The sequence below is a fragment of the Notolepis coatsorum genome (assembly GCF_963971535.1).
Source record: "Notolepis coatsorum genome assembly, chromosome: 1".
Taxonomy (NCBI): domain Eukaryota; kingdom Metazoa; phylum Chordata; class Actinopteri; order Aulopiformes; family Paralepididae; genus Notolepis; species Notolepis coatsorum.
In genome coordinates, this window is record NC_140165.1 from 259,931,084 (window position 1) to 259,946,083 (window position 15,000).

Genomic DNA, 15,000 nt, shown 5'->3' on the forward strand with positions numbered 1-15,000 from the left:
GCAGCGACTATTCTTCCTGGGGTCTGGATACAAACATCTACACATCTAACAAGAATAATCAATAAAACCACATAAAAAACAAAACAAATATCAATAAAACACCAATAAAATATACAAACAAATATAGAACGTCAAACAAATCAAAATCAGACATACAAACAAATATAGAACAATAACAAATATACAAACATATAGAACAAATCAAATATCAATAAAACAACACATAAAACAACAAACTGAGACATCTCAGAGAAATGTGATGTGATAGATTATATTAGATTTAGATTATTAGATTATATATTGCATATATTTAGCATTTCATTTTTTTTTAGATATTAGATTAGATTTAGATTATTGGATTATTAGATTATATATTGTAACTATTTATTGTAGGGAAAATATTGCTGAGAGGGCATATCATCATCGCGCACCTTGTTGCCCATATGCACATGTCCAGAGTTAATTAAATTGATTTGTTATAATTGCTTACACTGCTTTTTCACTACCTGTACCTCCCCTCCCCCATGCTGCTATGATGCCTGAATTTCCCCAAGGGGATCAATAAAGGAATATCTTATCTTATCTTAGGCGTCGAGTTGCGCACACATCGACGTGTTAAGAGGAGTGTTTAAGTTTGTGTCTTATAGAGAAACAACATCGACGTGCAGTACGTGTGTATATCTACCTTGTGTATCTATCTAGGCAACAAGGACGTTGCCAGCTTGCAGCTTTGGTGATTCCCACTTCCCACTGTGCTTGTGTGACTCTAGAATCTAGAATGATATGTTGTGTCCTTCCAGGTCTGAAGCACTTGGTCTTTTTCTTCACAGCTATTGTTGCTACAAGGAGAATGAGCTTGCTAAGCCGTTTGATCCACCGAGATGCGTTGTCTCTCCAGTTTGGGAACATCCACACTAGCTATAGCATCTAAGATAAGATAAGATAAGTTGTTCCTTTATTCATCCCCTTGGGGATAGTTTGGGCGTCATAGCAACATGGGGGAGGGGATGTAGCTACAGGTATGGGCAGGGTAATATATATGAAAGACGTAAATATAGGCAATAAGAAAAGGCAACAAAACCTGAATCTAAAAAGACGAGACAAATAAACAGTATACACAAGGTGCAGATGAGGGTTTGTATCCTAACTGACATGATATATGTCATTATGTATAGTTCCTTGGTCTTGCTGATGTTGAGTTGGAGGTGGTTGCTGTCACTCCACCCTACAAAACCTCTCCACCAGGGGGCTCCACCCTACAAACCTCTCCACCAGGGCTCTGTACTCCGCCCCATGGTCGTCTGTGATGTAACTGACAATGAAGGAGTCGTCAGAGAACTTCTGTAGGTGGCACCCGATCGAGTTCAGAGGTCAGAGGTCAGAGGTCACAAGGTGTAGAGGCTGAACAGGAAGGGTGACAGCACTGTTCAGAGGTCACAAGGTGTAGAGGCTGAACAGGAAGGGTGACAGCACAGTTCAGAGGTCACAAGGTGTAGAGGCTGAACAGGAAGGGTGACAGCACAGTTCAGAGGTCACAAGGTGTAGAGGCTGAACAGGAAGGGTGACAGTACAGTTTAGAAGTCACACGGTGTAGAGGGTGAACAGGAAGGGTGACAGTACAGTTTAGAAGTCACACGGTGTAGAGGGTGAACAGGAAGGGTGACAGCACAGTTCAGAGGTCACAAGGTGTAGAGGCTGAACAGGAAGGGTGACAGTACAGTTTAGAAGTCACACGGTGTAGAGGGTGAACAGGAAGGGTGACAGCACAGTTCAGAGGTCACAAGGTGTAGAGGCTGAACAGGAAGGGTGACAGCACAGTTCAGAAGTCACAAGGTGTAGAGGCTGAACAGGAAGGGTGACAGCACAGTTCAGAGGTCACAAGGTGTAGAGGCTGAACAGGAAGGGTGACAGCACAGTTCAGAAGTCACAAGGTGTAGAGGCTGAACAGGAAGGGTGACAGCACAGTTCAGAAGTCACAAGGTGTAGAGGGTGAACAGGAAGGGTGACAGCACAGTTCAGAAGTCACAAGGTGTAGAGGGTGAACAGGAAGGGTGACAGTACAGTTCAGAAGTCACAAGGTGTAGAGGGTGAACAGGAAGGGTGACAGTACAGTTTAGAAGTCACACGGTGTAGAGGGTGAACAGGAAGGGTGACAGCACAGTTCAGAGGTCACACGGTGTAGAGGCTGAACAGGAAGGGTGACAGCACAGTTCAGAGGTCAGAGGTCACAAGGTGTAGAGGCTGAACAGGAAGGGTGACAGCAGAAGTCACAAGGTGTAGAGGCTGAACAGGAAGGGTGACAGCAGAAGTCACAAGGTGTAGAGGCTGAACAGGAAGCCTGATTCCTTTTACCAACGCGTTCGTGTTGCCGGGTTCCCGTTTTGCGCTCTGATTGGCCACTGACGTTTCTGGTCATGTGACATGTGCACCAATCGTGTGACGCCTGTTTCTACACCGGTTAAGCTTAGGCACTCTTTCGAAGTTGGTTAAGGTTAGAGTTTGTCTTAGAGCAAGGGCGATAGAACGGCAGGTAGTTTGCAGGCTGTTTGACGCGGAAATGGGCAAAGACACAGCTCGTCACGCTATTGGGCGCACATGTCACATGACCAGAAACGTGCATGGCCAATCGGAGCGCAAAACGGGAACCCGGAAACACGAACGCGTTGGTAAAAGCATAGACGCGAACAGGAAGGGTGACAGCAGAAGTCACAAGGTGTAGAGGCTGAACAGGAAGGGTGACAGCAGAAGTCACAAGGTGTAGAGGCTGAACAGGGAGGGTGACAGCAGAAGTCACAAGGTGTAGAGGCTGAACAGGGAGGGTGACAGCAGAAGTCACAAGGTGTAGAGGCTGAACAGGAAGGGTGACAGCAGAAGTCACAAGGTGTAGAGGCTGAACAGGAAGGGTGACAGCAGAAGTCACAAGGTGTAGAGGCTGAACAGGAAGGGTGACAGCAGAAGTCACAAGGTGTAGAGGCTGAACAGGAAGGGTGACAGCAGAAGTCACAAGGTGTAGAGGCTGAACAGGAAGGGTGACAGCACAGTTCATTGGGGGGTCACCGGTGTTGCTCACCAGCACAGAAGGCAGTTGCTAGGGTTGAGGCTGAAAGTCGCCCACATCACTCGACTCATAATAACGTGGTGTGCTACTTGAGCGCCCCTCTACTCAGCATTTTTATTAAAATCACATTCATCACATTCAAACTAAATGTTAATTAGTAGATGTTACCTGCAGTGCAGTTACCTACAACAACAAAAAAGATTATTCTACATAAAATACTATCTATAGCAACGTATAATAAGTATAAATAATAATTTTGATAAGTTTGATAATAATGAAAAAACTAAATCTCTATCTTTCTTTCTCTTTCTCTCTTTCTCTCTCTCTCTCTCTCTCTCTCTCTCTCTCTCTCTCTCTCTCTCTCTCTCTCTCTCTCTCTCTCTCTCTCTCTCTCTCCCCTTCCCCCCTTAAGCATTACCCGGCAGTGAGCGGGGCCTTCATGGATTCTCCGTACAACGGCAACGCGTCGCTCCAGACGTCGACCTCCAACCTCAACGCGGGGTACACCCGGCCCCCCGAGGCGGAGGACGACGGCAAGGTGTCCAGCGACACCATCTGGCTGTGGGTCGCGGTGCTGGCCACCATCGGCAACATCGTGGTGGTCGCCGTGGTCTGCGCCTGCGCCTTCTGATGATGTCATGGGAGGACGGAGGAGAGAGAGAGAGGGAGGGAGCCTTCTGATGATGTCATGGGAGGACGGAGGAGAGAGAGAGAGGGAGGGAGCCTTCTGATGATGTCATGGGAGGACGGAGGAGAGAGAGAGAGGGAGGGAGCCTTCTGATGATGTCATGGGCGGACGGAGGAGAGAGAGAGAGGGAGGGATCCTTCTGATGATGTCATGGGAGGACGGAGGAGAGAGAGAGAGGGAGGGAGCCTTCTGATGATGTCATGGGAGGACGGAGGAGAGAGAGAGAGGGAGGGAGCCTTCTGATGATGTCATGGGAGGACGGAGGAGAGAGAGAGAGGGAGGGAGCCTTCTGATGATGTCATGGGAGGACGGAGGAGAGAGAGAGAGGGAGGGAGCCTTCTGATGATGTCATGGGAGGACGGAGGAGAGAGAGAGAGGGAGGGAGCCTTCTGATGATGTCATGGGAGGACGGAGGAGGACGGAGGAGAGAGAGAGAGGGAGGGAGCCTTCTGATGATGTCATGGGAGGACGGAGGAGGACGGAGGAGAGAGAGAGAGGGAGGGAGCCTTCTGATGATGTCATGGGAGGACGGAGGAGAGAGAGAGAGAGGGAGGGAGCCTTCTGATGATGTCATGGGAGGACGGAGGAGAGAGAGAGAGAGGGAGGGAGCCTTCTGATGATGTCATGGGAGGACGGAGGAGAGAGAGAGAGGGAGGGAGCCTTCTGATGATGTCATGGGAGGACGGAGGAGAGAGAGAGAGGGAGGGAGCCTTCTGATGATGTCATGGGAGGACAGAGGAGAGAGAGAGAGGGGGAGGGGGGTTCTCAGAGCTGCCGTTGGATAAAACACTGATGTACCTAAAAATAAACACTTTTTTGGAATTTGGAAAGAAAAATAATCTTGTCTGAGGGTTCGGGACCAGGGGTCGGTGGGGGACGAGGCAGTGGAGGGATTCTCACCGCTGGAGATGATGTATCTTTAAAAACCTTTTTTGGAATTAAACAAAACTACACTTTTTGTAAGGTTGAGGACAGTGTGTTTGTGGAGGAGGGAGAGGCTGCTGTCATTGGATGAAGAAACCTATTTAAAAACAACAGAAACAACAACAACAACAACAACAACAACAACAACAACAACAACAACAACAACAAAACGTTTCTGAAATGATGGGAAAACTAAACTAAAGACTGAGAATGGTGTGTTTTTTTTTATTAAAATTTTTTAATTGCACATGGGTGACTATAGAATGGGCACAAAGTCCTCCAATAAGTTATATTTATTTTTCATGAACTGAGAAAACCAAGCTATACATAGTTGCATTTTAGGGCTGCAGGTGATATAAGTTTCTCGTTCATTGAATGGAATGTCATACTGTCATGTAATTCAGATCCAACTCAGTTGCGTTTAAGCCAACTTGCATGTAGAAGTTGCTGGTACAACGCCAGCTGAACAGCCTGGTCTCCTTCTGAGGGCGGCGTTAACCCTTTCACTACCACACTACAGAAGGTTAACCCTTTTACTACCACACTACAGACGGTTAACCTATACTTGACCCTTGTCTTGTGTTTAGGGTCACTGCTCATTTAAAATAAATGACCTTCGGGGTACTGTGTATATCTCTGTATATCTCTCTTTCTCTGAATAGACTGACCAAACTGAGACTAACGACACACAACAACACACATACTGCATAACATCAGCCGCTACTTATCTACTTTATCCTGGTATCAGACAGATAGCCCAGACGGTCGACCAGTATCAGTATTTGAGAGAGAGAGAGAGAGAGAGAGAGAGAGAGAGAGAGAGAGAGAGAGAGAGAGAGAGAGAGAGAGAGAGAGAGAGAGAGAGAGAGAGAGAGAGAGAGAGAGAGAGAGAGAGAGAGAGAGAGAGAGAGAGAGAGAGAGAGAGAGAGAGAGAGGGAGACCGAGATCACCAATACAGTACATTGATCCTTGTACTTCTTTGGATCTCAGAGTCTTGAAATGTCCAATCCATCTAGGCTACTGTAACATCTGGCTAGGATTCCATCCTACACCCAAACACATCCTGCACCCAAACACATCCTACACCCAAACACATCCTGCACCCAAACACATCCTGCACCCAAACACATCCTACACCCAAACACATCCTGCACCCAAACACATCCTGCACCCAAACACATCCTACACCCAAACACATCCTGCACCCAAACACATCCTGCACCCAAACACATCCTACACCCAAACACATCCTGCACCCAAACACATCCTACACCCAAACACATCCTACACCCAAACACATCCTGCACCCAAACACATCCTACACCCAAACACATCCTACACCCAAACACATCATACACCCAAAGCACACTCAGAAAACACTTTATTTAGTGTAACACATGGTGTGTTCAGCACAGCAGAGTCACAAGGTACAGAATGAAGGAGGACCTGTGACTCATCCGAACCCCAGGAGGGACGTTTTCAAGGCTGTCCGTTCCAGGGGTGTAAAGTACTTGAGTAATTGTACTTTGTTACAATACTTAAGTACTGTTTTTGGGGATTTGTACTTTACTCAAGTATTATTAGGTTATTATACTTGTACTTTTACTCAATTACATTTCAGAGAAAAAAAAAAATACTTTTTACTTCTTACATTTAAAATGCAGACCTACAACGAACTAACGTTAACGTTATTAATCCTGCGGCCACACTTTATTTAAAAACAGCCAATCAAATCCCCATCAATGGAAAATTAACTTGCCCATACCCATGCTGATTGTGCAAGACTAGAGCGGGGATCTTTGATTAAACACCTGCTATCAGAAGAATAGACAGTCAGAGTGACGAGCTACAGAACATGGCCACAAACGATAGTACGAGTGATGAAGAGGACGAAACGGTCGGTGTGGACGGACAAGACGAGCACCCATGGGTGGCCCTATCTCCATGAAATGTTCTCTTTGAACCCATTTGTTGCCATTAGCATTGCTACAAAATGCTAACAAGCTTTCAGTGGATATTAACCACTAACCAGTGCCGATTTAAAAATTATTTTCAACTACATGTATTTGACAAGAACCTTAGGATGTGCAATGTCGAACCCACGTATAAAAAATAAAAAAAATAACTAAACCCTTAATTTTTTCCAAGGCTGTAGTTTGGCCAACTTTACAACTGGATGCTGTGATGTGAATGCCATCCATGTTAGTTTACCTTGACATGTTTTTTCAAATTCTATGGAGAAGTGCATTAAATCATTTTAATGCAAAAAAAGTGTCTTCTGTTCTTTAATTTCAGCATTGTCTATCACAGAACACATTCCATTGTGGGCAGAGTGTATGCTTGGTTTCATTCCAGCCTTGTCTAAACACCAGCTGAAGATTTCACTAATTGGCTCACCTCTTCAACTAACTCACCTGGTGCAATGTGTAGTTAAAATGAAAACTTGGCCCACAATGTAATGAGTTTGAGACCCCTCATTTATCAATAATGCGTAGAAAGTGTTCTATTTTCGTTCCTATGTACGGCATTTAGAATGTCTCTACGCACATAAAAATAGGGATTTATCAACCGTGCATGCACAGGTCCTACCGACTCATATGCACACTCTGTGTTGATAAATACCAATGGTTCTTACCATCTATGCTCGTGTACGATTCTAAGTATTTGCATACAGAACCGCCCCTAATGAACCATGGTAATGAAACACCCCCATGGAATGTGGAATAATGGACTAAGCGAACTATGAGAAACGTCACTGATAGCGAGATTGATCACGGAGGTCATCTAACCAACCAATTGAAGTTAAGCATTTCGTTGTGAACAATCTTATTTGGAAACATGACACACAAAATAATAGTATTTTAGCTTTTTATTTTAAACAATATTTTATCGCGTTTGGAGGTGGGTGTTTTGCGTCTGGCCCCCCGTGCCGAACAAGCAGGCCAACTACAGTATGCTCTAAATGGCTCTTGTGCAAGCGTGAGTCCGTTATAATTGTGCGCCTGTTCGGGTTGGTCAGAGTCATTAACTATGGCTTCAGTGGATAACCTCGATCACCTGTATTTAAGTGATATTTTAATTACAGATACCAGAGTAATAACATTACAATTTAATTAAATACAATGCGTGTGTTCCTCCCGGCCACAAGTATAACGATATCAGCCAAATGCACATTGCATGTACATTGACTGAGTGGAATCCCTTTCTATTCACATAAGTGAATTTGTGATGGAGCTTTGACAGCTACATGGGTGGTACAGTAACAGTCTATTGCTCGATCCATCTCCAATATCACGATGGACCGTGTTGGTGGCCAAAGACCCGAGGGGGGAGAGGACTTGAATGTGCACAGGATGGAATTTGTGTGTTTTGTTCCACGCTCCAATTTGGGTCCCAAATTGCGGTACAAATCAAGGAGAATGTGTCTCGGGTATAGCAGTAGCGGACTCTACTTAATATTATGGTCTCTCTGCAAATAGACTGCCCTGAAAACAGCTCCCCGCGAAGCGCACACCATGCTGCATTCATTCAGAAAGACCTATTCCAAATGCTATAGGGTTTGACAATAATTACACTACTATTGCTATTTTACAATTACCTATAATTAATTACGGGTCATACCGAAGACGTCAGTGTTGAAACGAACGCATGAAAGCTTATTCCGTCCGTCTGCAGTCTTCCTATGTGACAGGTGACAGGTACAGTACGCACGGTCTGAGCTGTGCGTATATATGTACAATCTCAAGCACACGTTCATGTTGATAAATCCCACACTTTGCTTAGAGATGATCCTACGAAGGCGGTCAGGTGGCGTAGCGGAGATTGCGCTCGTCACCAATGCAAGAGGCTGCGGTCTCGACTCCCGGAGTCAGCATTGCTTGAGGCTTGGGCTGATCGCTATACTAACCCGTTTGGCTGGGTTAGGGGAGGGCAAGTCATGGGTGGGAATCTGGCGTTGTGGACAGCGACGCCTACAGGTCAGGTCTGGGCGCTTGCAGTGGAGGCAGGACTTGATGAAGGCAGCGTGCCCTCCCACGCGTTACACTTCACCAATGAGAGTCCTCGCTGCCAGGTGAAAAAAGAGTCACTGGCTGTCGCCGCGCGTGTCGGAGGAAGCATGCGGATGACTTCAGGGTTCCCTTGTACCGACCAGTAGGAGAACATGCGCACAACAACCAGGTAGGGGAGGGGGGAAATTGGCACAACGACTAAATTGGGACGGGGAGAAAACAGAGACAAATCGGAGAAAAAGAGGATTAAAAAAATATAGAAAATGATCGTATGCACGGTTTACACACATATCTGTCCATACGCAGCATTGATAAATGAGGGCCTGGTCTATCCCTTGCAATAAAAAATTATTTTACTTTAACTTTTTAGTACTAAAGTACATTTAAAAGTAGAAACTTTTTGACTTTTACTCAAGTGTGATTTTAGCCAGATACTCTGACTTTTACTTGAGTACAATTTTGAGACGGTACCCATACTTTCACTTAAGTATAATTTCTGGGTACTTTTTACTCCCCTGGTCCGTTCTCAATCCATTAACCGATCGGTTTGGTATTTAGGCGACCAAGACTTTGTTAGTCGATTTCATGCTTCTCTTTCCATGCTGAATGAGATATTTCCTGAAAGATTACAAACACATCTCTGGTAAGCACAAGATTTAAACATGATTTTACTCCTTTGCTGATTACATCAACTAATCGATTAGTGGACAAAGTCCCATGATTCAGCTTAGATTCAGCATGATTAGTCGACTGAGATTTTCTTTAGTCGAAGACGGCACTAGACCTTTTGACCTGAACAGCACGTGGTTACATGATCCTCTGATCCTCTGATATAACCAGAGTTGGAGGGAATGCTTGTGTATGAAGGGATCATTGGTCCCCACATGACCAGAGCGTCTTACTGTAACAATCCGAGGTATCAGGGCCGGATTCAAATTCATAAAAAAAAAGTTTTAATAACCCTTTGCCTTCTGTCCATCAGTCAGTGTGTTACGCAAGACATGACTGGTGTTACATAAAAGCTCTTAGTTCCGTGGGTCACAGAACGTCTCCGCTGGATCTCTGGGTTTCAGATCAGACCTAATAAGACACTGGTAAAATCACATCTTATATTACGCTGTCTCGTACGGTAGGTACAATCTAATCTGACAAGCTTGTTTCTGGGGGCCGGGGTTGTTGCACAGACCGGGCCCATTCAGGTGTAGGCTGCCATCTCACACGCAAGAGAGAATCTCGAGGACTCAACGTTCTAAAGATGATGTGGCTAATGGGCCGCGGAGTTCTCCAATTACAAAATAGAGTATTCCAGAGGAAACATAAATGAATTGCATCTGAAAGGGTTAACTGGTAACAATATAGGGTACAAGTTCTCTGCTACAAGTTTGACGGCGTATTGGTTTCAGTGTATGCAGTCCCACAAGCTAACAACAACACCAACGAGGGAGAAGCTGGGGTCCTGTGTGTGCATGACCCCCGATATGTAGCTGTCCTCGCCATGCCTGTGTATAATTAACTTTTCAAATACCCATGCTTGTAATAAATACATTAGAATGAACAAAAAGCTCTTATTCAACATCTCCTCATCAAAGACTTTGAACAGTGTCTTAAAATAACATACATCTTCCAGGTCGCCCCTCATGGCGCCGTGATCTAGGGCGCGGTAGTCATGCTGGCAATTCTTTGGCCGAAGGACACCATTTTTTAGACCATATTTGGAAGCCCCACCACCACCAGCACAGCAAGTATTAGTCTGCAGGTCTTAGAGGAACTATATAAATGGCCCCCTTGACGGCGGGCCGAGTTCTTTGGTATATCTTCCCAGAGCGGTCAGTCAATTAATAAATTTCTCAGGGGATTCAACACGTGTCTGGGCATTTTGAAACGACCGTGTAAGTACTGTTTATACTAATTTGTTGGACTTATTATAGCATTCGTTAACGTTTATGACCATCTATAGTGTTTGTGAGATGTTTTTCCAGAGATTCTGGTCATATTTTCCACTCAAAAAGCTTGTTTTCAAAAGTTCCCCCCGGGCTAGTAGGGGCTACCATGCGTTAGCTGCTGAGCTAACACGTGACACAGTTGACGTATTTATTTCGCAAATGCAGGGTTTTCAAATAGCCACATTGCTGTATTTAGTGTATTCATTAGTCGGTCATATTCGTATATATGTAACATATTTCATTTTATCAACCTAGAATTGACGACAAGCCCTAGCTTCTGGACGCTAGCTACAATGCTAGCATTGGCTAACAACACCAGCTAGAGCCATGGTCTTCACGCTATCACCCTACCCAGGAAAGATGGGTATAGAGCGGCAGAGAGTATGGAGGAAGACAGGGCTCTATGAAGCTAATGGGGTAAGTTTGAAGAACATTTTTAACACACACATGAAAGTTTTATAATTACCATCACAATATGTAAAAAAAAAAATATATATATATCTTTTTTATCTAATCTAGTTTCATTAATTAATTCATAACTTTTGAACAATATATGTTATTTTTATTCTGTCAGCTGTTCTATATTGCCAACAAGATTGTCTACATTCCATTCATTACACATACATCTAAAATAAGCAAGGAAAGTGCTTGAAAATTCATTTTTATCTTCCAAGTTTAATTTCAAGTGCAACTACATATGAACCATAATACAAAGAATTATGATGATAATCATACTTATTTTATATAATTGGAAAGCCCTAGTTGTTAGCTTCAAAATGGTACCAAATATGAGGTACTTTGAAATACCCAGTAACTAATAATCTATCACAAACCAATGCAATATCATGTTCAGGGATTTCCTAAATGGGCCAGATGACACAGTCACGTTAGCGTGGGTCCAGCTGACAACACACTCAACGTTAGCCTATAGCTCCGCCGTCCCTGCTACACATTTTTATCGCTGTTTTTATCGCTGTTTTTACTCTTTTAGTTGTATACGCAACACCACTGTTTGTACACTTGAGAGACTTTAACTTACCCGTTGTTGTTAGCCTGGAGATAGGCTATCCGGGCTTGGTCATGGTGGCCACAGATGAACTATCAGGCCTCAAGTCTGAGCTTCTTTCCCTGGAGAAGCACATCCATGAACTCCTGCACCGGCAGTCCCAGATTATTTCCAGTCTCCGGCTGGCGGGCGTGGAGCTGACCAGGGACAGGCTCCCCCCCGCCTCGGAGTCGGCAACCAGTGACTGCCCCATAATTCCCTCCACCTCCTGGACCACGGTGTTGAGAAGCAGAAAAAAGTTGGCCTTGCCTCTTTTTCCGGATCCACTGAGCGAAGAGGACAGTGAAATGCCCCAACTTTTTAATCACTTTGAACCACTGAGTATGGACGATGGCGAAATTGGACCGCCGATGCCTGCGGTCTCCCCCTCTCGGCTCCGGTTCGGGTCATCTTCCTGGCCATCATCGGTGAGAAATGACCATGCTGGGTCTGGTCCATCCTCCCGCAGAAAGCGATCTTCACCTGGCAGCACTACTTCAAACTCCCCGGCCGCCTCCCCCTCCGGCAAGCGATCCAGAGTAAACCCAGCGTCAAATTCTTCCACCTCTCCCAGCCCCACTCGTCCACCTGCTGCTCCAACAGCGAGCAAAACTCACCATGCCAGCCGCCTTCTTTTCCCACCTCCAGAGTGTATAATCATAGGTGATTCAATCGTTAGATCCGTTGCTGTCCCAAATAGCATTTCATACTCATTCTCAGGTGCAAAAATTCTCGATCTACTACAATATATCCCCACCATCATCGACCTTCACCCAACTGCCCATAACGTGATTGTCCATGTGGGTACAAACGATATCAAGTGTAGACAATCAGTCAAGCTTCACGATGACTATGAACTACTGGCAGCAACGATCGAGAGCCTAGGCAAAACATGCATATTCTCAGGTTTAATCCCTACCCTCCGACGGGGCTCTGAGATGTTCAGCCGCCTCTACAGCGCCAACCAGTGGCTACAAAATTTCTGCCTGGCATGTGGCTTTGATTATATTAACCAGTTTGATTCATTTTGGAATAGGGTTGATCTATATAAAAGTGATAACCTGCATCTCAATCAGAAGGGAATTGCAGTCCTGGCCTCAAATTTTTCCCATCACCTAAGTAGCCAGACGCTAGCGGGAAATGTGCAGCACACTATACAGAATCTCCCACATGACTGACTATTTTTATTGCACACTCCTAACCCAGGCCATAGTAGTAGCTCCACTACTAGGCCTAACTCAGGCCACACCAGCAGATCTACTAACAGACCCGGCCATCCACATCGGATTATCACTGTTGTCACTACAAAATCAACGGCCGTGCCTCTGCCTGGGCAGTTGAGAGCACGTGGAAATGGTGTTGTCCACACCAACCTGCGCCCGCTGCGACGTGCTGCGTCCAGTGTGACGCCAGATATCACTCTCAACATGGCTCTTATAAATGCTAGATCGATTTTAAATAAGACATTTCTTCTAAATGATCTTTTTACTTTCCATAAACTGGATTTTATGTTTTTAACTGAGACCTGGCTCCACGCTGGTGACTGTACACCGTTCTCCGAACTGCTCCCTCCTGACTGTACATTTTTTAATTCCCCCCGGTCCTCCGGTAGAGGTGGAGGTTTAGCCTCCGTGTTCAAATCTTGCTTCCAGTGTCGCCTGTCCCAGCCTGTAGCAAGCTACTCTAGCTTTGAGCTGCAAACATTTGAACTGCACCTGTCATCCCCCGTGTTCTGTGCTGTTGTCTATCGTCCACCCAAATACAACAAGGAGTTCATCACAGACTTTGCCGATTTTCTCGCTGGGATCATGGTGAAATATGACCACATTTTAATTTGCGGTGATTTTAATGTTCATGTCTGCTGTCCGCTGCTACCCCTATCCCGGGACTTTCTAAATCTCATTGATTCATTTAATCTGATACAATCAGTCACTGGCCCAACACATGAAAAAGGTCACACGTTAGATCTTGTATTATCGTTTGGTATATCTGTCTCTATAACAGACATCTGTGCTGCAGGTCTTTCTGACCACTCACCTGTTGTGTTTACCTTAATAGCCCCGTGCCTACATAAGAACGACCATGCCCCTGCGCGCTACTCGCGTACGTTGGGCCCCCTGACTGCTGTGCTTTTTTCTGATGCTTTTAACGGTTCCCCACTTCACGCCTTGGGCGCAAACTGTGTTTTTAATATAGATGATTTAATTTCAATGTTTGACTCGACCTGCAAAAATATTTTAGACTCTGTTGCACCTCTCAGGTCCAAACGCAGCAAAACACTCCAAACACCATGGCTAAATGACTCCACGCGTGCTCTCAGACGCACATGTAGGCGTGCAGAGAGAAAGTGGAACAAGGATAAGCTCCACGTCTCTCTCAAAATCCTACGTGACTGCCTATCTGCATATCAAAATGCTGTCAAAACTGCTAAATGCAAATACATCTCCAATTTGATCTCTACAAATTGCCACAAGCCCCAGATTCTTTTTAAAATTCTTAACTCCCTCATTAACCCCCGTGATGTCTCCCCAGTTGTGCCATCATCTGCTCTCTGTGAACGTTTTTTAAAGTTTTTTATTGATAAAATCTCTGCTCTCAGACCAGTTCTCATTACAGCCTTCCCAGCCCCCCCCCCTTCTCCCCTACACTCCCTGCCTGCTGTTTTTGAGCAGTTCCAGCCCGTCTCTCCCTCCTCTCTCTCTGACATAATTAAACACTTACGGCCCACAAACTGCCCCTCAGATAGCCTTCCCTCTCGCCTTCTAAAAGAAGTGCTTGATTCAGTCTTGCCCACTATTCTGTTGATGGTAAATTCCTCTCTCAGCTCTGGCTGTGTCCCAACTGCCTTTAAGCACGCTGTGGTTCAACCCCTGATAAAAAAGAAAAACCTTGATCCCTCTATTTTATCTAATTTCAGGCCTATTTCCCAATTACCCTTCCTGTCAAAAGTCCTGGAGCGAGCAGTTTACCTCCAGTTAAAACTGTTTTTAGATGTTCATCAAATCCATGAAAAGTTTCAGTCTGGCTTTAAACCGCGCCATAGCACTGAAACAGCCCTCCTGAGAGTCCAAAACGATCTAATTTTAGCTGCAGATTCTGGAAATCCCGCCATTCTCGTGCTTTTAGACCTGACAGCCGCCTTCGACACTATAGACCACACTGTCCTACTGTCGCGCCTGGAAAAACATGTTGGCATCACAGGCGTCGCCCTAAGCTGGTTCAAGTCCTACCTGACTGACCGGAGCTTCTCAGTCCAGCTTGGAGAATTCTTCTCCTCAGCGGCCCCACTTACCTGTGGGGTGCCCCAGGGGTCGATACTGGGCCCCATCCTC

General features: G+C 45.3%; 1 protein-coding gene across 1 annotated transcript in view; it reads left to right on the plus strand.

The window, feature by feature from the left end:
* LOC311224779 (uncharacterized protein C14orf132) overlaps positions 1–3,689 on the plus strand; it is a gene marked incomplete at both ends in the record, with an annotated part of 27,971 nt that extends 24,282 nt beyond the window's left edge. Inside the window, one exon of the mRNA XM_084309893.1 lies at positions 3,471–3,689. Coding sequence (XP_084166019.1) covers positions 3,471–3,689 — 219 coding nt within the window. The remainder of the gene's footprint in view (positions 1–3,470) is intronic.
* Positions 3,690–15,000: the final 11,311 nt, after the last annotated feature.